We start from the raw sequence: 24439 nt of genomic DNA, 5'->3' as shown, positions 1-24439 counted from the left end.
TAATAAGTATGGATAGAGAAAATTTGGTGCAAGTACTAACACCAGGTAGGTAGCAAATAATTTGTCTAGACAGGCTATGAGATTGGTTTTATACGTACAAAGATGTATCGCAGCTTAACTCTGCAGACTGCACAGTTATTACTGGGAGGTGGAATTAACTAAGGTTACTAAGGCAGAGGGCCTACATTAGAACATCGAAGTTTCAAAACTTTGAATGTTCTAATATCGAACCCTATTCAGCGAAAGCTGAAAATATCGAAGCAACAGAAAACCAAATTTTTTCCTAGGGAAAGAATTCGGTTGTCCGTTCCTGTTGCTTCGGTATTTTCAGTGCTGTGGTGGAAAGTTACAAATCGGGTTCAAGTAAGTGTGTGATTGTGTGGACGTGAGGGTTAGAGCAGGTTAGGTGAGTTAGGGTTAGGGCGTGGGTTAGGTATGTGTGTGACTGTGTGGAAGTGAGGGTTAGGGTGGATTAGGTGAGTTAGGGAGCGGTTGAGGTGAGTGTGTGATAGTGACGGACCTTAGGGTTAGGGTTTGGGTTAAGGTAAGGGGATAGTTAGTGGTGTGTATATAGTTTAGTGTAGGGTTAGGTGTAAGATTTCAGGTGTATGTGTGTGGATTGCTGTTTGTTTGATGTGCTTGTGTTGTGTGTATGTGTTTTGGAACAGCAATTTTTTTCCCTAGGAAAAATTTGCTGTTCTGTATGTTCGATGTTTTTAGCTTTCGCTGAATAGGGTTCGATATTAGAACATTCGAAGTTTTGAAACTTTGATGTTCTAATATAGACACTAAGACAGACTTTGAAAATTTAAGCGCCTATGTCTGCTGAATACAGCATCCACTGCCCACCACTGTTAAGCTGTAGAGGTAAAGTGAAAGAACCAATAAGAAAGCAGCCGCAACTTCCAGACAATAATGCCTACAAATGAAAAAGCAGTTAAGTTAATCCCTGCCACTGAATAAGGACTACTGCTGTCAGCAAATTTACACGCTAACGTATAGTTAAGCTTGGTTTTCTAAAGTACAAGGTAAATGCAAGAGGGTATCTGTTGCCCACTGTATACTCTGTCACCATGGTATATTTTCTGACCAAAAGCCCACAAAGATGCCAAAAATCTGGCCCAGCAGTTTACAGCCTACATCCACTGTTTTCAGAAACATTTCTATGTATAGAATAAATATAAGGCTCTCATGTTCCAGGAAATCCTAGTGAAGAAATACAATGCAGGAGGTTAGTAAGGAGCAATATGAGAGAATAAGGAAAGTGATACTAGAAACCAGGTGGATGAAAAATATATGAGAGGAAATGGAAGTATAAATTGCGTGCCATAATTAAAATATGTATATGCAAGTTCACAGACTTCAAGGCTAAATTCAGGGCAACAGATTACCCAAATAATTTTTTAACTAATGCATAAAACATGATATGAATAGTACCTTATAGGCCCAACACCACTGGCTGATGCTCTGCCTCTGGTCTTTCCTCTCAAAGGAGTCCACTGACCTCTGGCTGGTGCTGTTTTACCACCTTGCATGCCTCTCATTGTCTGAGCTCTGCCTCTTCCTCCACGTCCTCTAAAATAAAGGTCCACAAAACAATCAAAAGACTTGCTTCTCCTTCCACAGTACAATCTGCAAGCAAATGTTAATTTAAAACATTTACTTCCATCATAAATGAAAATTCTTTGTATAGAAAGGAAAAGTGGCTGATAATGAATCTTCATAAAAATAGAGAGTTTTCTGAAACATATAAAAATGTCTATTCTTTTCAGAATGTATACAGCACTTATCTAGCTAATCCGAGCAACCAGAGTTGCTTGACAGCAGATGTGCAACAAAACACTTTGGTGAGTAGTACTCTACAAGTAGCCTAAACACATACAGTAGCATCTAAAAAGTATTGCCAGGAAAACACTTCAAGAAGTTGTACTGTACAAGTAAAGATAAGATAGTATCATCTATACAGCACTGCCTGAAGTCTCCAATTTCGACAACAAACAACTGCAGCAGTAGTTTAAGGCAACTAATGTGTGGAATGACCAATCACCACTTGCAAGTTATGGCATGGAAACTATACTTAATTAAAAAAAATATACTGCTAATTGACAAACTCTGTATCTAGGTTCTTTCACATCAGTTTAATGTCAAGCAAATGGCTTGTCCAACACCTAACTCATTAGCATGCCTCTAATTAATGCAGAGATTAATTTGTTTGGTGTTTTTTCATTTACAATTTCAGCCTCAGACTTCCTTGGGGGTACTAGTCAGCAATATACTAATCATTTCAAATGCTGAGAACACTTGCAACGTTAATATTTCTTCCAAAGTATTTATTGCTAGAATTTCTCACTGAACAGCTTCCCTGAGTAGTGTGTTTGTGGCTTGAGTAACTGAATTGTCACTCAAACTATTAACTTTGACAGATAAACCAGCTATCTTCATGACGCCCATGGGATAGGTGCTTAAAATGTAAGTTAAACTCAAAACAGAGCAGGCATGAAATTTCTATGCTACTAACATAGACATAGTTTGACAAAATGCCTACAGATGCAATAAAAGACTGCAGGGTACCACAAGCAAAGCTTTAATTGTTAAACAAAAGGGAAAATTGGTGGTGGCGCCAGATTGCTGGCAGCTCCCAAGCAAGCGCCAAAGACCACAAAGGTACTGCTGTAACATATTTATGTTTCTGTACAACAAAAAACCAGGCTTAAATAGTGGGAAGTATACTTGCTGTGTTCAGTTCAAGTCAGTCACAGAAGGTAACCAAATGTTCCACAAAGAGAAACGAAGCTGTAAACTGTAAACTGCTTTACTTTGCGAACTCTTAATCCAATAAACAAGAGTCAAAATCACCATAGAGTGTTCATTCGAACCTACTCATCCACTGGGCAATAGCTTGTCAGTAGAAACCACGTTTATTAGAATAATTGAAACACAGGGCTAGCGCTTTCAACTAATCTTTATCAGGCCACTTTTACGTTTCTGTTTATTCTGGGTAGCAACATAATTTTTTAGCTTCTCTCTTTTATCCTGGGTATGCATCCATTACTTTCTGGCATTTTAACTAAATTACAGCACTGAGACATGGTGACTATCAACTAACTACCATCTCCGTGAACAATCAGCCTAGTAGATAATGCAAGCTTTAAGTACTTTGGAAACAAATAATTCATTGGGGGTTTCCAAACACATGGTCTGCAAATAAAATGAGTTTCAGGCTGCATACAATAATCTTGTATTTATTCTAGTAAATGGAACATTTCAAGTCTTGCTTGGGCTGCTGTGAAAGTATCAGTTATAACTTTCAATTTATAAGCATCTTCACTAGATCAGTTCATTTTTAACATGAATTCATATCCATTAATAAAAAACAAACCATGAGAATAGTTTCCTTTATTATTGTGCAATATACATACAGTTTTTTTAAACAATTTTAATTGGCTTCAACATTATGTAAATTATTCATTTCCTGACTTATCTTAACCCTCAGTTCACCCCCTCCTCAGCATTATTCTACACATATATTGTTGACATAAATTCCAATTACTTCTATGCAGTTTGCTCCTTCCATTTTCTAAAGATCCATCCTTCAATTCTGTTAACTGTTTTACAATATTCAAAATGTCCACTATGGCAGGTTTAGATTTTGATTTCTGTTTTCTAACACCTTTTTGTAGTAGCCAATAACATTAAACTTAGTAAGGCCTTAATACGTGTAGGCAATTCAGAATCTGTATCCCATCTCCCCAACATTCCAACAAATTACACTGTAATGAAAGTTTTAAAATCTACCAACTCATTATATTCTTAAAAACACATTCTGAATTTCCTGTCTTTTTCACATCTCCAACATTTGATTTCTACCTGAGGAAAAATCCTATGCTCTGTTGGGAGTACAAAAATACATATCTGTACAATTCCATACAAAAATCTTAAATCTTCTGCACCTTGGTACATATTTGAGAGACCCACAGATTTCTTCTCATTGTTCCTTTGTAATCGACCTTCCTATTCCCCTTCCCCAATATTTCCTTACATTTTCTGATTGATTCTTATAGTTAGAATTTATATCCCCTAGAAATTATCTTTTTTTTAAATCAGCATGTCCCTTACTCTTTGCCTCTACCCTTTTCAGTTCCTGAAAAAGAAGGCAATATCTAAACTGTAACTCCTACTTAGCCACATCCAACTCTCTCCAGAATTATTTGCTCCCAATATCATGGTTCCTTTACTAATGTTATCCAGTACGTTCTAGCCCTCTGTCACTTATTTTCTATACCCCTATTTGAAGGCTTCCCTATTAGAAAGATCTCCTTTCTCCATCCCCATACTGACTCTTAGAATACGTTTTACCACTTTATGAACTTGTTATTATGTATGCTTGTTACTATTCTCCTTAAGAACTTGCATCCAAAATCCTAGCCTCTCTCTTGATCCCCCATTAGTGTTTCAACATATTGCTTCACTTTGATCTTTAATTCATAACCTTTGCTTAAACTGTGTATATCAGCTTTATCCTCATAGTTTTAAAGTGCTCCTATAACATTTGCTTGAATTGTTTATACAAGGCTTAATGTCATAACTTTAAAGTAACCCTGCAAATCATGCAAACCCTAAACCACCTTATTTGATGGGTAGAATCAAATTAACATGCTTAGCTCTTGCACTCTTCCCTCTCAAATTCTTTCAACTCCTTATTGTCAACTGCAGTTTCTCCACTGGTTGATAGAAATATACATAACCCATACAAGACTAAAAGGACTGAGGACATTCTTAGTGCTTGTATCTTACTATCCACATAAAGCCCTACACAGGTTCATAGGTTCATAGGTAGGTACTAGGCTATTGGCCCTAGGGCCTATATAAGCCTAGCCAAAGTTACCCTGGCTTTTGCCACCCAAGAAAATTATTTTCCTGTGCCACTGTTGAGCAGACCCACAGAAGTGATCCCCGAGGTGAAGTTCCTATCTCCCATCCAATCATCAAAATTTTTCTTGAAGAGTGCTAATGAGGAGCTTTGTTTGATATAGATAGGTAGTTTGTTCCAGAGTATGGGAAGTCTCTGGGACAGGAATCTATCCCTCCAGCATGTTCTGTTTATTGTGGTGACAAGGTTTAGGTCCCTAGACATTGTAGCTCATAGGGATTGGGACTTCTTTAAGTGGAGCATGTCTAAAAGCTCTGGGTTTGACATAGCTTTGTGTGTTAGGCAGAGATCGCCTCTGAGTAGGCAATATGCAATGGAGTAAAGCTGCAGTTTTTTGAGACGGTCTGCATAGGGCATCTGTTTGAGGTCAGTAATCCTCTTTGTGAGGCATTTCTGTGGCCTTTCCAGTTGTTGTAGATGTATTGTGAGGTACATACCAAAAGGGGCTTTGTACTCTATAATGGGTCTAATGAGTGATGAAGTAGAGGGGACAATGACCTTTTTTTTCCTGGATGAAACCTGTGATGAGGTGTGCCACGTAGAAGGATTTCCTGACTACTGTGGTGATGTGTTTATCAAAGGAGAGACTACTGTCCACTTGTGTCCCAAGGTCTCTTATCACACTTTCAGTGTTAAGTAGAATACTGCCTATGTGGTAGTTCATGGCTACTGAGTTTTTACCAAAAGGGATGACAATGCACTTTTTGGCATTGAGCTTGAGGCCATGGCTTTGACACCAGGCATCTGTCTCAGCGAGGCCCTTTTGTAGGATGTTCACATCTTTTGGAGTTTTGATTATGGCTCCTAGTTTGCAGTCATCTGTGAACTTCATTAGCCAAAGACCTTCTGTGTTGGCCTGTACTTCAGAGAAGTAGATACCAAACAGGAGAGGACCCAGGACTGAACCCTGTGGTACTCCACTTGTCACTGGTCTGAAGTTGGATTTGGAGTCTGCTACTTTCACAGTGTGGGTTCTGTCAGTGAGCCAGTTGGCAACCCATCTTGTGACATAGGGAATTATACCTAGTTTAGTGAGTTTATCTATAACTCCAGAGTGGGGGATGGTGTCGAAAGCCTTGATGAGATCTAGATAGGCTGTGTGAACCACCTTACCCTCATCTACGGATTTGGTGACTGCTTCAAAGAAGTCTATCAGGTTTAGGAGACATGATCTGCCTTTTACAAACCTGAACTGGGTAGGGTCCTGAGTTTGCAGATTACCAATGTCATTGTTTATAAGTTCCATGATGATACATTCCATAGCCTTACAGACCAGGCTCGTTAGGCTAATGGGGCGGTAGTTTCCGGGGTCTGTGGTGGCTCCCCCTTTGTGGAGTGGGATAAATGTCACTGTGCGCCATTCAGTGGGCACATAGCCAGAGGTGAGACTATGATTGAACATGGTACTTAGGTGGGGTGCCAGTATATTCTGTAGTTCATGCAGAACACAGCCTGGGATGTCTTCAGGTCCCATGGATGCTGTGTTCTTGGCTTTGGATAGTGTGTTTTTACCTGTGCAGCCGTGATTACAGGAACTTTGCATTCTTCTGGTATAGAGATGGGCCCTTTAGGAGATGACAGGGGGTAAAGTTAGCACTGAAACTATCTGCCAGGATGTTGGCAATATCAGTTGGTTCTGTATATTTAGTGCCATTGTACTGTAACTCAGAGCAGATCTGAGTGTTGCCATTGAGATTCTTGACATAGCTATAGAATGCTTTGTGGTTGTCTTTAGAGTCAGTGGCGATTTTGTTTTCATAACTAGCTTTGGAGGATTTTATGAGGGATCTCAGCTTCTTACTGAGGCTGACCAGAAAACGTTGAGCACAAGAGTTGGTACATGAGTAGTTTTCCCAGTTAATGGTAGGGTAGTTGAAATCACCCATTATTAGGGTGTTTGGTTGTACCCTAATATTTTCCAGTGTATTAAGAAATGAGGAGTGGGAATCCTGGGGCATGGTGGGGGATCAGTAGCAAGCTACAATTTGGATTGCGGTCTTTCCCAAAGTTAGTTGCACTTGGATAATTTCGGATGCATTATGCTAAGCAACAGAATGCTTATGGAGAGGGGTGCTAATGGAGAGGGGTCCTAATGGAGAGTTGAAAAGTCAGCAAGCAAAGGAGAGTAGTACTGTTGAAATTGAATTCATCCTCAAGTCTTGGTGAGTACCTTCGAGAGGTGGACCCTGTTTTTCACAAAATCTCACCAAGGCGACACTGACATATGGACTGTATTTATATAGCACATGTCATGGACAGAAGTAAGTCAAAAACAAAAAAAGATAGTTGGGTGCACAAGACCCAGGATAAAAAGTGCCAAATCCTGGTAGGCGCACTGGTGACTGGAAAAAATGACAGTGTAGAATCCTCAAAATACAGAAACATTCCTAAAATCGGACCAGGCCAGGCCCAGGGGGAGGATGGCCCCCTTTTGTAGAAGGAAATAGCAAACCACAAAAATTGACTTGCCAAAGAAGAGCCATAAAGATGACAGAGTTGACTATTAAGGAAAAGAATGAAATTATGTACTGTTACTATTATGTAAAAAGCCCTGAATTTCCAGTCACAGGACATACAAAACAATTAAGAGAGAAATTAGAGGAAAGAAAAATACTTCCGCAGGAAAAAATGTCAGAACTTTCAAATAAAAATTTGCATTCATTAATACAACAGATTTTTGAAAAACAATATATAGATCAAGAACCTTTGATCTGTTTGGAAAAAGAAGCCTCTGAGGAAGTGTGAAAATATAAATAACAAAATCTAGAGATATTTGAAAAATATAAAAAAGAAATATGGACTTGGGATAAAAAGAGAGATGGGAGGGTGGCCTAATGGTTAAGGTGTTTGCCTTACAAAAGCAGGGGGTTTGGGTTTGAGTCTCAGGGATAATAATTGGCTAGGCTTAAAATGGCTCGCAAGGGCAGTTAGCTTAGTATGAACCTATGAACCTATATGGTGCAATATTTATGCAAAGGAGAAAGCCAAGTTAACTTATACAGAGAAGGCAGCGTCAAAGATATTCGAAGAGAAATACAGGCAAAGGCATCCAGATATGGAAAATTTAACAATAAAAAAAATTAATATCACAAAGATGTAATGTGGAAAAGAAGACATTGAAGTTATGCAGTACCTCTGAAGTGAAGGATTTAATGCAGAAGGTCTAACACAGACTACATCACAGCATGATGGGGTGAGTCCCCAGAATAAGGAAAAGCAAGAAGATGAGACATATGAAGAAGAAATATGGACATGAGAAAGGAAAAGAGATTAAAAATGGTGTAATACTTATGCAAAGGGAAAAGCAAAATTAACCAATACAAGAAAAGCAGCGCCAAAGGTATTTGAAGAGAAATACATGCAAAGGAATCTGGATATGGAAAACTTTACAATGCAAAAAAATAAGAAGACAAAGAGGAAAAGTAGAAAAAGAGATTAGTAATGGAGAAGTCAAAGAAATAGAAACTGAGGTTATGGAGCACTTATAAAGAGAGGGATTCAGTGTAGAAAATCCAGTACAGAAAGCACAACAGGATAAAGGAATGGATATCCAAATTAAGGGGAAACCAGTGGAACAGGAAGCAATTGGTCAGGTGCCATATAAAGATATTTTGAAGCCTTCCACAGGAAACCAGTATAAACATTCACTTGAAGCTAGACAGCAAGGAAAGGAATAGGAAACTGTGTAAACTCTGATGCAGTCAATGTTGAGGAGTGATAGGCCAGTGAGTTCCCATATGACAGAGCAACAGATGGCACAGGATGAAACTGAAGAAAAGGTGCTGCAGGAAGATGCTATAGAACTTTCTATAGAATGCCCACAGGAAATGGAAAACAAGGGATGTGCCCCCAGTTTGGAAGAAAATGAGCTAAGAGAAGAGTTGCTTGATTTAATGGACATGGATAGATATATTAAGATCAGTGAGAGAAATAGAGTGCAGAAGGTTAATAAAGCCCAAAAAGTAAGAAGTCTGATAAAACAAATGAATGCAGTAATTAGGACTGTCCATAGATATCCATGTGATATAACAGAAGTAAACAGGATATACTACTGCACTGCTAAATTAATAACTGATACAGTTCTACCACAAGAACACAGGGCAGTGAGGGAAAGGAAGGGGAGAAATTGAATGCCATCATGGAAGTATCGAATAGAGAAAACTATAAAGCAATTAAGACAAGAAATGTCACCGTTAGAAGATTATAGAAGAGGGAATAGATCAACAAAAATACTAAAAGACAGATATGATTAAAGAAATGCACAGTATTAGAAGAGACCAGGATCTATCATGCACTATCGCAAATAAACTAAACATTTCAGTACACGCGGACAAACTTGGAAGATACACAGATAAATATAAGGGAAAAGTACAAAATAAGCAATTTATTGATGACCCAAAAAAGTTTTATAGAGACTTGGGAAATAGGTAAAAGGAATTGAAAGACCGCCAAAAAAAGAGAAAGTGGATACATTTTGGAGAAATATCTATGAAGATCCTGTAGAACATAACAAAGATGTTAAATGGATAGAAAAAGTAAAAGAAAGAATAAGAAGTTTAAAGGTACAGGATATGAAATGGGATGAAGTAGCAGCCAGCGAGATTGAAACAAAGTTAAGAAAAGCCTCGAACCGGAAAACCCCAGGCCCAGATGCAGTACCTAACTTTTGGTTAAAAGTATTAACATCTTTGCACAAGGATTTAGCCATGAGTAAGAACTATTTATATGCCCACCCCAAACAGACACTACACTGGCTAACAACAGGCAAAACAATGCTCTTAAGAGTGAACCTGCAAGCTATCCTAAAAATTATAGACCAATAACTTGCCTTCCGACGACATATAAACTATATACGGGAATTGACGCCGACAGAGTTTAATAGTTATTTAGAAGAAAACTCAATTATGGCAGTAGGAAAAAAGGGCAATAAAAGAAAGTCATATGGAACAAAGGATCACTTGTTGTTAAATAAAGTTATAGTGGAGAACTGCAAAAAAGGGCAAGGATCTAAGTATGGCATGGATTGACTGCAAAAAAGCATTTGATATCATTCCACATTCATGGATAAAAGAGTGCTTCAAAATGTATAAGATACACCCTACACTGACTGGCTACATTACAGTAACCATGAAACAATGGCAGACCACTTTGCAACTGAGCCATGATAAAGGACATATTATTAACCCAGGGATAAAAATTCAAAGGGGGATATTCCAGGGTGACTCTCTGTCACCGCTGCTGTTCTACCTTGCCATTAACCCATTAAGCTGTTTACTTAACAGCTTAGGTCATGGCTACAATTTGGCTCTTAGAAAACAACAAAGTCTAATGACTTCTCATCTTCTGTTTGTCAATGATTTAAAACTGTATATCTAATCAGATGAGGAACTGAATGCATAGTTGCAGGTTGTCAAAACTTTTTCAGATGATATTAGAATGTCATTTGGTGTTGATAAATGTGCAAAATCTACTTTTAAAGTAGGAAAACTGCAGCACCAGAAACACATCAGTTTGGGACAGGAATGTGATATAAAAGAACTTGAGCAAGAGGGAGTGTATAAATACTTGAGAATTGATGAATGATCAGCAAATAAACATGAACAAATGCGAATAAAACTTAGTATGGAATACTTTAGAAGACTTAAATTAACCCTGAGAACAGCAGTGATATCTAGGAACAAGATCCAAGCTACAAATCAATTTGCTCTTCCTGTCCTAACTTACAGTTTTAGAGTGACTGACTGGCCCCAAAAAGTGTTGGCTAGATTAGATATTAAAACAAGAAGGATGCTTCATGCTCACCAAATGACTTATAAAAATCAGTGTATACCAAGATTATATATTCCCTGTTCCGAAGGAGGGATGGGCCTCCTTGAAATTGATTACATGTATAGATCTGGAATCGCGGGACTCCACACATATCTGCTGACCTCACAAGATCCAAATGTAGTGAAAGTTTTGAAACATGAGGAGAATAAATCTAAGATGACTTCTCTGCTTAATTTAGCAGAAGCATATCGATGTCAAGCATGAATGGAAATCAAACCAAAAGTAAATAAAAACCAAGCAGCAACTGAATGTGCCAAAAAACATAAGAAAGAATATAAGGCGAAGGACCAGATGAGAAGGCATGAAATGTGGAAAAAACATAAATATAGTTGTAAGTATAAATAACTTCTGGAAGAAACTTATGTTGATCAGGAATGAACGCAGGAATAGTTTAGGAGAGATGAATTCAAACCAAGAAATGAAAGGTTAATAATGGCAGCCCAAGCCAGTGGGCTACATACATGCTGGTTTATAAAGTCCATTGAACATGTGAGAGAAACAGACAAATGTAAGTTTTGTAAAACTGAACTGGAAACAGTCACACACCTTGTTGCTGGTTGCAACACACTAATGGCAGCAGGACTGCATATTGAAAGGCATAATAATGTGGCGAGACTGTTGCCACTGGGGATTATGCAGACATTATGGTATCGAAGTGGCTGAAAAACACTGGAAAGATGAGCTACAAAGCATCATAGAAAATGAAGTTTATATCACATGGAATCATCCATTACCAACAATCCAAAAGATAGATGCTAGAAAACCGGATACAGTGGTCCAAGAAAAGAAGACAAAAGTAGCATTGATCATTATAATCACTACACCTAGTGACTACAGTGTCTTGCGTACTGAGAGACACAAAGTCATAAAATACCAGGATCTGCAGGCAGAAACGAGAGCAATGTGGAAGAAAGATACCTAGACAGTTCCAACAGAAGTAGTAACGGGTCATAAAAAAGAATCTACAATCGTATTTAGATATGTTACCAATCCATGTAACCCCGTACGAACTGCAGAAAGAGTTATTACTGGGCACGTTGCGGATGCTGTGAAGAGCACTTTTGGCTGACATCAAAGATTGAAACAATACTAAATTCATGAACTTTAATCGTACTTTGACTTAGGAATGGGGTCCATTCCCATCATAGTATTAGAAACCAAAGAATTTGGAGAAATTAGAAAAAAAAGCAAACAACAGAGGAAAAGCACAACATTGTATTTGTTACTGGGCACATTGTGGATGCTGTGAAGAGCACTTTTGGCTGACATCGAAGATTGAAACAATACTAAATTCATGAACTTTAATCGTACTTTGACTTAGGAATGGGGTCCATTCCCATCATAGTATTAGAAACCCAAAGAATTTGGAGAAATTAGAAAAAAAAGCAAACAAAGGAAAAGCACAACATTGTATTTGTTCATTCATTCATTCATTCATTCATTCATTCATTCATTCAATTTGTTCATTCATTCATTCAATTTGTTAACTAGGTGGATGGGCTGGTACAAAGACCTTTTAAGGCCATGACCCAGACCAACTGGCAACAACAGCACAGGGACATTACATATACAATGATTATGCAATATTATACAAACAGTTAAAAGAAAACAGTACAACACAAATATGCAAGTATTATGAAATTCTGCTAAAATTGCAATTGAATGTTTACACAAGCCTGTAACTATATGATTAACCTGAATCATCAAAACAGTTGCATTTATACTACCTCATAAGATGCGATTTTTAGTGGACTTCAGAGTACAGGGAGCAGATATTGGTGATGGATTAAATTTCCATCAGTAATATATTCCATAAAGTAGAGACAAGTTTGTAAAAGGCTTTTTGCAACTGTGAATTACCTTGAAATCTTAGAATTTTAGGTATATTTCTCATGAAAGTAGTTGCTTGAGCGGTGGGCAGTAACTGTTATTTAGAAGCTTAAATCAAAGTGTGTTTAGTCGAAAAGCAACTCTGCCTTTAAAGGCTTTTTCTCAATGCTGTATTACTGATGTTTAAATCTGTTTGCAGAATGGATAAATCTTAGAATTTTAGTGCATTGAGTGCTTTTCTTCCTATAGGACATGGGACTTAATCAGAATGAGCACCTAAAAAGCAACACATCATAACATAGGATAAATTAATCATGTGACAAGATAGTTAATTAAATCAGGATATGAATTATTTTAAAGTTACAGCCTGCAAAACAGAGTAGAAAATATAAAATAAAAACTTCACATTAAAAACACACTAAAAATACTAGTTCATGAGACAATGAAATATGTTCTCTTCATAATTTAGCTACTTTATATTTATAGGTTGTAAGAAAATGACAATCATTTAAACTTGGAGGATTGGTGACATTTATTTTCAACTGCCATAACATTTCTCCATGTTCCAGCTTTGTTGCCCAATCCCCCCCACGGGGGTTAATATCCACTTGTTCCAAAATGGCAAAACCAAAATTATTGCATACTTTATTTGATATAATATGTTTAAATAATGCATTGTTGTAATTCTTTTTCTTAATATCATATAAATGTTCATATATTCTTTTACACAAGCACCTTTCAAGCTTGCTTATACCAAAACAGGACACACTGAGCATTTAGCAATGTATGCCACTCCTTTACTACCACAGCTGCCTTTTGACAAATAGATTGTAGATTTTAGACAACTGTCCAATTTAAGAACATCTTCTCCTAAAATATACCTACACTGGTTGCAGTGGCCATATTGGGTTGTACCAAGCTTAGTGTAATCGAAGGTCTTAGTAAGGAGGAGTTCAAAATTTTTTAAAATTTCAACCCATCTTGTAAATAAAAAGTGGCATTCCCCTAATAATTTAAAAATAGTAGGGTTAGCTCAGAACACATTCCAATGTTTAACAATAATATTTCTTATTTCCCTAGTGCAAGCAATAAACTGAACCACAACAAAGCATTCATAATGCCTTACAGGAGTAGTGTTGTCAGAGTTTACACGTGTTGTGGGTGCAAAACCAGTTCCTAAAAGAGATTCATATTTTATACACCAACCATCCTTAACCTCATTAATAATATCCCTTGCTAGATTTTCAGGGAACCTCGTCTAGAAATATATTAAAATGTTTTCTAATTCAATCGCCACATCCACCCACTCACAAGTTATTCTAACTGCTCTAACACTTTGTCCTTTCACTAAATTCCTTTTTTGGAAGAATGGGTGAGCGCTCGTAAAGTATAAGCAGCAGTTGCTAAAGGTAGGTTTCCTGTAAGCCTGTGACTTGAAACCCTTGTCAGTACTCATAATCAGAGTATCCAAACTGTTCATACTGGCATTGCTAATGTGGGAGGTGACCCTTAAGAACTGTTTAGTCCCATTTAAATAGTTGATGAAATCATCAACCTAAGTGTCAGAGCCTTCCCAAAGGATGAATGTGGCATCCAAAAAATGCAAATATAATTTTATACTCTGGTTATAAATCACAATTAAATGCTACCACAACTAAATTAGTATTTATGAGGGACAAACTGTGCCCATCACTGCCCCCTTAATTTGTTTAAACATTTCGCCTTCGAAATACACATAACTGTTGTCTAACACTAAAGAAATCAACTCATCAATAATATTAATCCCTTCCACTGATAAAAATTCATAGTCTGTAAGGCTTTCCTGTTAAAGTTCTAAACCTTCCTCATAACTTATTGAAGAAAAAAGATCCACAAAGTCAATAGTAAGGAATCTAATCTCATTACACATTTTGGAACAAGTGGACATTAACCCTAGTGGAGGTGACAGGGACATGTTATGGCAGTTGAAATTAAATGCCACCAACTCTCAAGGTTTAAATGACTATTTCCTTACAACCTGTCCTTAAGTACAAAGCAACTAAATTATGAACAAATTTCATTGTCTCATGAACTAGTATTTTTAGTGCGTTTTTTTTAATGTGAAGTTTTTATTTTATATTTTCCACTCTGTTTTGCAGGCTGTAGCTTTAAAATAATTCATGTTCTAATTTAATTAACTTTCTTGTCACATGATTAAATCATCCTACATTATGATGTGTTTGCTTTTAGGTGCTCATTCTGATGAAGTACCAGCACTATAGAGACAAAAGCGCTCAATGTATTTTAATTTATTTGTGTTCTTACTAAATGTGCCATTTTTAGTTGGAGCTTTGTGGTGTGTGACCCTGCATTTCTAATGTTCTGTTTGCTTTGGTTCTTGGTATTTTGTTCTGAATGTTTTCTGAAGTTTTTATGGTTCTAAACCTTAAATTTTATTTGTTTGTCCTTTGTAATGAGTTGGTATTATGTTATAAGTAAAAAGAAAAAAAAGACAAGAGGTAGGGCATGTTTTAGTCTGAGTATAAGTACATTTTTGGCTACGGCATTAAGTCTTTGTAGTTAGCAAGTGTGAGATTCTGAACAATACTTTCAGTTGGATATGTCAATCAGAATATCTGTGAGTGTTAAATGACAACTAATGATCCCGTATTTTCCCCAGGTACTTTTGTTGAATGGTGTAGGGTAGAGTATTCTTTAATGGATCTGTAATGATGTGACATCTCTGCCTGGTTCCTCTGTTTGAAAAACAGCTTGTCAGACAGAAACCTTCCCATCTTAGTTCTTGTCTTTAACCCTTCATATAGCCTTAGTAAACCTATTACTCTATCAGGAACACAAATGCTTCCATTGTCTTACTTAAAAAGTACAGTTGTGTACACTTACCATAAATGTAGATGTTCGAGTGTCTTCACTGTTGCAGTCATCACATTTGGGTTATTCCTGCTGGGGTAGCCCTCGGCTGGCCTGAATACCAGAGACTTAGTATTTCTGCATCAGTTGCTGTTGCTTGTAGACTGACGTCAGGTCGTCAGTGGTATAAAGAAGGCAGACAACGCCATTACATCAGTTTTTCTTGCCCTAACCGGTCAGGAGCCCCCAAAGTAGGAGGCCAGGCTCTGGTGGTAGGACCCCACCAGTGGAAAAAAATACCAATATGTCCCTTGTCAGGAAAGGAGAACAACAAGGAAGAAAGGTAACAAAAAGAGAAAAAGGGGGATGGAGGGAGGGAAACCAGGACTGCAACAGTGAAGACACACGAACATCTACATTTATGGTAAGTGTACACAGCTGTACTATGTTCTTTGTGTTTCACTGTTGCAGTCATCACATTTGGGTAGATTCCCAAAGCTGAGAAAATGCGTGGAGGCAGTCAAGGAAGCTAGGGGCTGGCTAACATGCCCTGCAAGACTGCAGAGCCAAAACCTGCCCTGGATTTAGAAAAGAGAGACAGGTGGTAATGTTTGGTAAAGGTGTGAACAAATGTCCAGGTGGCAGACTCTAGGATGTCGCTGGTGGGGACTCCTCTGAGGAATGCTGCAGAGATGGAAGCTGCTCTGGTGGAGTGGGTCCTGACCCACTTGGGGGAGGCTTGCCATGCTGTTTGTAGCAGAAATGGATGCAGTGTGCTATCCATTTGGAAATAGTTTGTTTGGATACAGCTTTGCCCTCTGACCCTGAAGCAAAGCTAACCAGCAGTTGATCAGATTTTCTGAAGGGTTTAGTCCTGTCCAGATAGTATCTGAGCTGTCTGTGCACATCTAGAGAGTGAATAATCCTTTCTCCTTTGTTTTGAGGGTTAGGAAAGAAGGTGGGCAAATGGATGGATTGGTTGAGAGCCACACTGGACACCACCTTGGGCATGAAGGATGGATTAGTTCTGAGGGATACCCTGTCTGCATGGAAGATGATGAAGGGTTCCACTGCCATGAGTGCTTGCACCTCAGAGACTCTTCTGGCTGAAGTGATGGCCAGGTGGAAGGCAGTCTTCCAGGAGAGAAATTTTAGCACTGCAGAAGAAGCTGGTTCAAATGGAGGCAGGGTGAGCTTTTCCAAGACAAAGTTAAGGTCCCAAGATGGCGTTGGTGCCCTTCTGGGGGGCCTCAAGTTGTTAGCCCCTCTTAGGAAGTGCTTGATCAGAGGGTGTGAAAAAAAAGGCTGCTGAGTGGGAAAATGGGCAAAAATAGCAGAGGCATGAATTTTTATAGAGGAGAAAGAGAGACCACTGTGTAGCAGGTCAGTTAAATAATCCAGGATAAGAGGGATGGAGGGATGTGCCGTATTATCCCCCTTAGCCTGGATCCAGGTCCAGAACCTTTTCCATTTATCTGCATAAGACTTTCTGGTACTAAGGAGTCTGGCCTCTCAGATAACATCCAGCGCCTGTGTTCTGAGGACGGCAGATTGGTCAGGGGTCAGGTTATAAGCCAAGCTGCCAAATTGAGTATCTGCAATTGGGGGTGCATGAATTCCCCTTCCCTCTGGGTTAGGAGGTTAGGAATCTGAGGAAGATCCCATGGGAGCAGTGGGGACAAGCTGTGCAGCAAGGGGTACCAGTGCTGTCTGGGCCAGTCTGGGGCTATGAGAATGGTACTTGGTTTATCCTCTCTTATTTTGATCAGTATCTTGGGAATGAGAGGGATGGGAGGAAAGGCATAGACCGAGAGGTTTACCCAGGGGAAGGACATTGCATCTACTTTCCATGCCATGCAGTGATGCTGAGCTGATGGTTGGTGTGGGAGGCAAAGAGGTCGACCTCTGGGGTTCCCCATTTCGGAGTTATTAGTTAGAAAGTGTTTCTGTTGACCTGCCACTCATGGGGGTCCAACAGTTTTCTGCTTAATTGGTCTGCCAGGGAGTTGAGAGAGCCTGGCAGGTATTGTGCTAACAGGTGTAGATGCATGGAAGAGGCTGTGAACCAAAGGGTCATGGCCAGTCTGCACAGCGGGTAGGAGTGAGTCCCTCCCTGCTTGTTGATGTACCTCATCACTGTGGTGTTGTCTGTTTTGATCAGGAGAACCCCTGGAGAGAGAAGGGGTTTGAAAGCTATCAAGGCTTGCTGCATAGCCATCATCTCTTTTAGACTGATGTGCAGGGGGAGTTGCTGGGGGTTCCATTGGCCCTGCATACATCTGCCGTCCAGGTGTGCACCTGATGTGCAGTCTGATGCGTCTGTGGTGAGGGTCTGGGCGGGGTGTGTGGAGAAGGGCAGTCCCTCGTTGCAGGAGCAGGCTGTTGCCCACCAAAGAAATTCCTTCCTCAGGCAAGGAATGATAGGTAAAAGAGTTTCCAGATCTTGAGAGTGTTGACACCAATGGCTCTTTAGGTACCACTGAAGTTTCCTCATATGCAGTCTGGCATATGGAATAAGGAGTATGCAAGATGCCATGAACCCCAGGGCTTGCAGGATTTCTGTTGTAGAAAGTTGGGGCCTGGTGGCCATTTGAGAGAAGTAAGCTGATAGGAAACTTTGTTTCTCTGGTGTTAGGCATGCCATCTGGGATACTGTATCCAGACTTGCTCCCAGGACGATTATCCTTTTGGTGGGTACCTGTATGAAGTTCTTTTTGTTGATTGTGTACCCTAAGGAGGTTAGAGGGTCATTTACAAAGGCCAGGTTTTTGAGCAGCTTTTCCTGGCTGTCTGCCTGAATAAGGGAGTCATCTATGTAGGGGTAAATTTGAATATTTCTTTGTCTGCAAAAAGCAATGGCTGGAGCCAGGCATTTTGTGAAAACTCTGGGAGCAGTAGATAAGCCATAGGGAAGTGCAGAGAAATGAAAGTGTTGAGATCCTGCCCTGAAGCAAAGATATTTTCTGCAGGACTCCCTGATGGGAATGTGGTGGTAGGCCTCTTTTAGGTCCAGGGTGACTAGCCAAGGGTCTTTGGACAGCATGGGTAGCAGCTGCTGGAGGGTGAGGATTTTGAATTTTGGGATCACCAGGAAGGTGTTTATAATGGAAAATCAAGGATGGGGCATCAGGTGCTCTCTTTTCTGGGTACCAGAAAAAGTGTGGAGTAGAAGCCTTGGCCTATCTGCACTGCAGGAACGTGTTCTACTGCTCCCAAGGAGAGTAGGCTATGGATTTGCTTTTGAGCCTCTGCCCATTGATTTGGTGGTAGATCTGGGAACCCTTTTTGGGTTGGAAGGGTGTGGAAGGAGAATTTGTACCCCTGAGACATAATGTTCAGAACCCATTGGTCCTTGGTGATGGTGGCCCAGGTGCTTGAGTGAAAAGAGAGTTTTCCTCCTAGGGGTATGTGATGGTGAGCAGAGGCAAGGAAGGGAGAGGGTGCATCATTGTGAGTTTTTACCATAAGGGGGTGGCTTAGAACTCCCTGGTTTAGAAGTGGAGGCAGTCCACTGCTTAGATCTCTGCAACCCATGGGACTGCTGTCTAGGAGGTCTGTTTCCACGGGACCTAGGCTGGCCCTGTTTACTAGGTGCAGGAAAGGACCAGTGCTTGGAAGGAAAATGCCTGCTGAACCTAGGGGGGGGGGGTACCTGTAAGAAATCTTTAACAGTCTGCATAGATTTTGCTTTTTCTTCGATCTTTTTAACACCTCTTCTGCTTTAGTACCAAATAAGTTATCTTTGTGCAAGGGTGCATCCAACAATTTTGATTTGACATGGTCTGGCAGGGGTTGTTCCTTAAGCCATGCATGTCTTCTAATGACAGATCCAGTGACTCCTGCCCTGCAAGAAGCTTCTAGGGCTTCAAAATCGCAGTGCAAAGTGTGTTTAGCAACTTGACCAGCAGAGTGCATTAATTCCTGTAAATCATTAGATTCTGCCCATGCAGGAAAGGAGGAAATTTTTTGTTTAAGGAATTCCAAGGTATGTTGCTGATATTTAAGCATATGAAACTGACAATTTAGTGCCCTGATAGCAAGAGTAGCTGAGGTGTATACTTTTTTACCCCATTTGTCCAGTGCTCTGGAATCCCTGTCTGAGTGGTTGGGATTCTTAGCTGAAGTAGCTTTAACCCCTTTTGGGCCTTGAGTAATGACCTCAGGGTCCGCTGTTGGGTTTTTAAAGAGATATTTGTACCTGTCTGGCTTTCTGGGAGCAGGAGGGACAGCATCTGGAGTCAAGCTGGATTCAAGGAAGACATCATCCACCACACCTAGGACTGGGGGGATGGCTAAGTGTCTGTGCTGTGGAAGGTCCAGAAAAGTACAGTTGTGTACTCTTACCATAAATGTAGATGTTCGAGTGTATTCACTGCTGCAATCATTACATTTGGGTAATCTGCTTGCAGGTTGCCCTCAGTCGGCCTGATTAACAAAGTCTTGGGTCCTGCGACAGTTGCTGTCCCTTCTTCCATGACGTTAGGTCGTCAGGGGTATAAAACATGCAGCTGACGTCATTACATCAGTTTTTCTTGCCCCAGATGTCAGGTGCCCCCCCAATGGGGAGCAAATAAACATTAAAACACAAAGGTATACCTCCAACAAAAAGCAAATACACCTAAAAGGCTTTTAAGCATAGTAAAAGAAAGTAGAGGTATAGCCAGAAGAAGTTAGGGGGATGGAGGGAGGGTAACCAGGACTGCAACAGTGAATACACTCGAACATCTACATTTATGGTAAGTGTACACAACTGTACTATGTTCTTCGTGTTTCACTGTTGCAGTCATTACATTTGGGTAGATTCCCAAAGCTATGGTTGGGAGGAGGAGTTTATATAGCATTAGGGCCTGCAATAAGGCCCTGCAAGACATCAGTGGCAAAGCCAGCTCTGGATTTAGAGAAAATTGGCAAATGATAATGCTTGGTGAAAGTATGTACAGAACTCCAAGTAGCAGCTTCTAGGATGTCCCTGGTAGGAACACCTCTGAGAACGGCTGCGGAAGTAGATGCAGTCCTGGTAGAGTGAGATCTGATCCCCTGGAGGATAGGTTTTCCATGGTGCTTACAGCAGAAATGAATGCAATGGCTTATCCATTTAGAAATGGTTTGTTTTGAAATAGCCTTCCCCTCTGCCCCTGCAGCAAATGCTACCAGCAGTTGTTCCGATTTTCTTCAAGGTTTAGTCCTGTCCAAGTAGAATCTAAGTTGTCTGTGCACATCCAAGGAATGCAGAATCCATTCCCCTTTGTTCTGTGGATTGGGAAAGAAGGTTGGCAAATGAATGGACTGATTAAGAGCCACACTGGATACCACCTTGGGCATGGATGGATTGGTCCTGAGTGACACCCTGTCCGCATGAAAGATGATGACAGGCTCCACTGCCATAAGAGCCTGTAATTCAGATATCCTTTTAGCTGAAGTGATTGCTAAAAGGAAAGCTGTTTTCCAAGAAAGAAATTTTAAGTTTGCAGTAGCAGCTGGCCTGAAAGGAGTGAGTTTCTCCAATACAAAGTTAAGATCCCAGGCAGGGGTTGGAGCTCTCCTGGGTGGCCTCAAGTTTTTGGCCTCCCTGAGGTACTGCTTGAGCAGAGGATGAGAGAAGAGAGGATGTTCTGTGTTATAATGAGCTGAAATGGCTGAGGCGTGGATTTTAATGGAAGAAAAGGACAGGCCCTTGTGAAGCATCTCAGTTAAGTATTGCAAAATCTGAGATAAATTGGGCACTGCTGTGCTCATCCCTTGAGATTGGTTCCAGGCACAGAATTTTTTCCATTTTAAGATTTTCTAGTACTAGGTCTCCTTGCCTCTAAGATGACATCCATCACAGGTTTACTGAGGGATGATAAGGGTGAAGTTAAGTAATTAGCCAGGCTGCAAGGTTCAATGCTGGAAGCTGAGGGTGCAGAATTTGGTTCTCCTGCTTAGACAGCAGGGTAGGGTTCTGAGGCAGGTGCTATGGAGATAACTGCGACACACTGCACAGGATGGGGTACCAGTGTTGGCGTGGCCATTCTGGAGCAATCAAGTTCATCCTTGGTTTGTCCTGTTTGACTTTTATTAGAACTTTGGAGAGCAGAGGTAGCGGGGTAGAAGGCGTAGACTGAGCATCCACTTTCCAGGCTTGTTTGTGGGGAGTCCTTGTGCAAAACATGTCCAACTGGTAGTTCTGAGGGGAGGCAAATAGATCTATGTCTGGGCTCCCCCATTCGCTTGTCAACATGTTGAAAATCCTTGGTTCCAATTTCCACTCATGTGGGTCCATGAGGTTTCTGCTTAGTCCGTCTGCCAGTGTATTCAATTTTCCTGGCAGGAATTGAGCTTGTAGGTGCACTTGGTAGCTCAAGGCTGTGTTCCACAATGCCATGGCTAGTCTGCAGAGGGGGTAGGAATGTGTACCCCCCTGCTTGTTTATGTACCACATAACCGTGGTGTTGTCCGTCTTTACCATTAGTTGTCCTGGAAGAATGTAGTAATTGAAGGCTGTCAGAGCATTCTGTACAGCTAACATTTCTTTTTGATTGATATGTAGGTGCATTTGACTTGGGTTCCATTTGCCCTGAATGCACTTCCCTGCCAGGAGAGCCCCCCCATGCATAGTCTGATGCATCTGTAGTTAGGGTTTGGGCGGCAGGGGGTAGTGTGAATGGTAGTCCCTTGTTTTGGTGGCAGGCCTCTGCCCACCAGAGGAACTCTAGGTGTAGGCAAGGTATGATAGGAATCATTGTTTTCAGTCTGTGAGAATGTTGACTCCATAGACTTTTTAGACACCACTGTAGTTTCCTCATATGCAGTCTTGCATATGGAATTAGAAGAATGCAGGAGGCCATGAACCCCAAGGCTTGCAGTATTTGTCTTGCAGATAGCAGGGTTTTTGTGGCCACTTGTTTGAAGTAGTCTGTCAAATTAATTTGTTTCTCTGGCATGAGGTAAGCCATCTGGGAAGTTGTATTTAAGCTTGCTCCCAGGAATATAATTTGTTGACAGGGTACAGGTGTGATTTCTTTTTGTTTATGCTGTACCCCAGACAAGTTAGAACCCTTTGTACAAAGGCCAGATGATTCAAAAGCATGTCCTGGCTTTCTGCCTGAATTAGAGAATCATCCAGGTATGGGTATATTTGAATATTTCTTTGCCTGCAAAATGCAATAACTGGAGCCAGGCACTTTGTGAATACCCTGGGGTGCAGTAGATAAGCCAAAGGTCAGTGCAGAGAACTGATAGTCCGTGTAGCCTGCTTTGAAGCGTAGGTATCTTCTGCAAGATTCCCTGATTGGGATATGCAGGTAAGCTTCTTTTAAATCTAGTGTTGCCAACCAGGCGTCTTTGCCTAGCATAGGAAGTAACTGATGAAGAGTCAGCATCTTGAATTTTGGAATCTCCAAAAAGGTGTTTAGAGTAGACAGGTCCAGGAATGGATGCCATGATTTGTCTTTTCTGGGTACCAGAAAAAGTCTGGAGTGGAAACCTTGTCCCTTTTCCTCTTCTGGTACCAGTTGAATAGCCCCCGTGCTTAAGAGGGAAAGTACTTGTTTTTGAGCCTCTGCCCACTGATTTGGGGGCAGGTCTGGCCACCCATTTGGTGTTGGCAACATTTGGAAATGAAATCTCTATCCCTGGGACACTATATTTAAAACCCATTTGTCCTGGGTTATGAGTTCCCAGTTCTTTGCATGAGGAGCAATCTTTCCCCCCAAAGGGGATGTCAAAAGATAAGTGCTTGGGAATTTTAAAAGGAAGTCATTGAGACTGTTTACCATACAGGGGTGTCTTGTTATTTCTAGATTTGGAAGTGGAGGCTGACCACTGCTTAGTTCTGAGAGTCCCCTAGGACTGAAACCTGGGTTTTTTTGTTTTCTCTGGGTTTGGCTTGAGAAGAGCTGGAAGGGACTGGAAAGGACCAATTCTTAGTAGGCCAGTGCCTACAAAATCTCGGAGGTTGCACTTGTAAAAAATCTTTAACAATTTGCATAGATTTAGCTTTATCTTCCATCTTTTTAAGAACGTCTTCAGCCTTGTTGCCAAACAGGCAGTCCTGATTTAAAGGAGCATCCAACAATTTAGCTTTAACATGATCAGGCAAAGATAGCTCCTTAAACCAAGCATGCCTTCTAAGCACAGATCCAGTAACAGCAGCTCTGCAAGAGGCCTCTAAAGAATCAAAACAACATTGCAAAGTATGTTTTCCAACTTGTTTAGCAGAATGCATTAAGTCCTGTAAATTTTTATTTTCCACAGTCAGGAATCAACATCATTTTCTGTTTAAGCAGGCCAATAATATGTTGCTGATATTTTAACATATGAAATTGGCAGTTTAAAGCTCTGATTGCCAAGGTTGCAGAAGTATAAACCTTTTTACCCCATCTATCCAGCGCCCTGGAGTCTCTATCAGAAGGGGTAGGATTTTTAGCAGTAGAAGCCTTAATGCCCTTGGGCCCCTGAGAAATAGTCTCTGGATATGCAACAGGATTTTTGAAAAGGAACTTGTGGGACTCAGGAACCCTGTAGTATCTGTCAGGTTTACTAGGAGCAGGAGGCAGGGAATCAGGGGCCAAACTGGATTCTGAGAACACATCATCAACGATGTCTAGAAGAGGAGGTATAGCTAAAGGCCTATGCTGAGGAAGAAGAAGGAAATCCCTAAGCCTCTTTTTTGAATCAAAAAATTCCTGGCTTTCCCAGTGGAAATGCTCCCTTAAAGTATGTAAAACTTCCCCAAAAGAAAAATCCTCAGGAGGGGAAGCAGAGGGAATAGAATCCTCTGTATCAGAATCCTCATAAGTAGGTATGGACAATTCCAGGTCATCAGAAGAGTCAGAAGAAACAGAATCCAGATCAGAAGATTCATAATCAAGCTCAGCCCTAGGCCTCTTGGGGGGGGGGGTTGACTACCCCTGATTAGAGTTATTAGATCTTCAGCCATTTTTATCATTTGTTTTTTAGGCATAGGGGCCTGAGCATGTGGCCTGGGTGTCGGTTTTTAAGACATGGATCAAGATTTAG

At 40.5% G+C, this 24439-nt stretch overlaps 1 protein-coding gene across 2 annotated transcripts in view; it reads right to left on the bottom strand.

Annotated features, from left to right (window-relative positions):
• LOC122793632 (protein diaphanous homolog 1-like) overlaps positions 1–24439 on the bottom strand; it is a 506617-nt gene that overhangs the window by 183748 nt on the left and 298430 nt on the right. For both annotated transcript variants that reach the window (XM_044061836.1, XR_006363498.1), the window contains exon 3: positions 1438–1575. In XM_044061836.1, the coding sequence (XP_043917771.1) occupies positions 1438–1575 (138 nt within the window). The remainder of the gene's footprint in view (positions 1–1437; positions 1576–24439) is intronic.

Source organism: Protopterus annectens, chromosome 1.part0 (genome assembly GCF_019279795.1).
Source record: "Protopterus annectens isolate FY-2018-M chromosome 1.part0, PAN1.0, whole genome shotgun sequence".
Classification (NCBI taxonomy): Eukaryota; Metazoa; Chordata; order Ceratodontiformes; family Protopteridae; genus Protopterus; species Protopterus annectens.
Note: the sequence above shows the minus strand (reverse complement) of the source record. Positions and strands in the feature narration are given on the sequence as shown.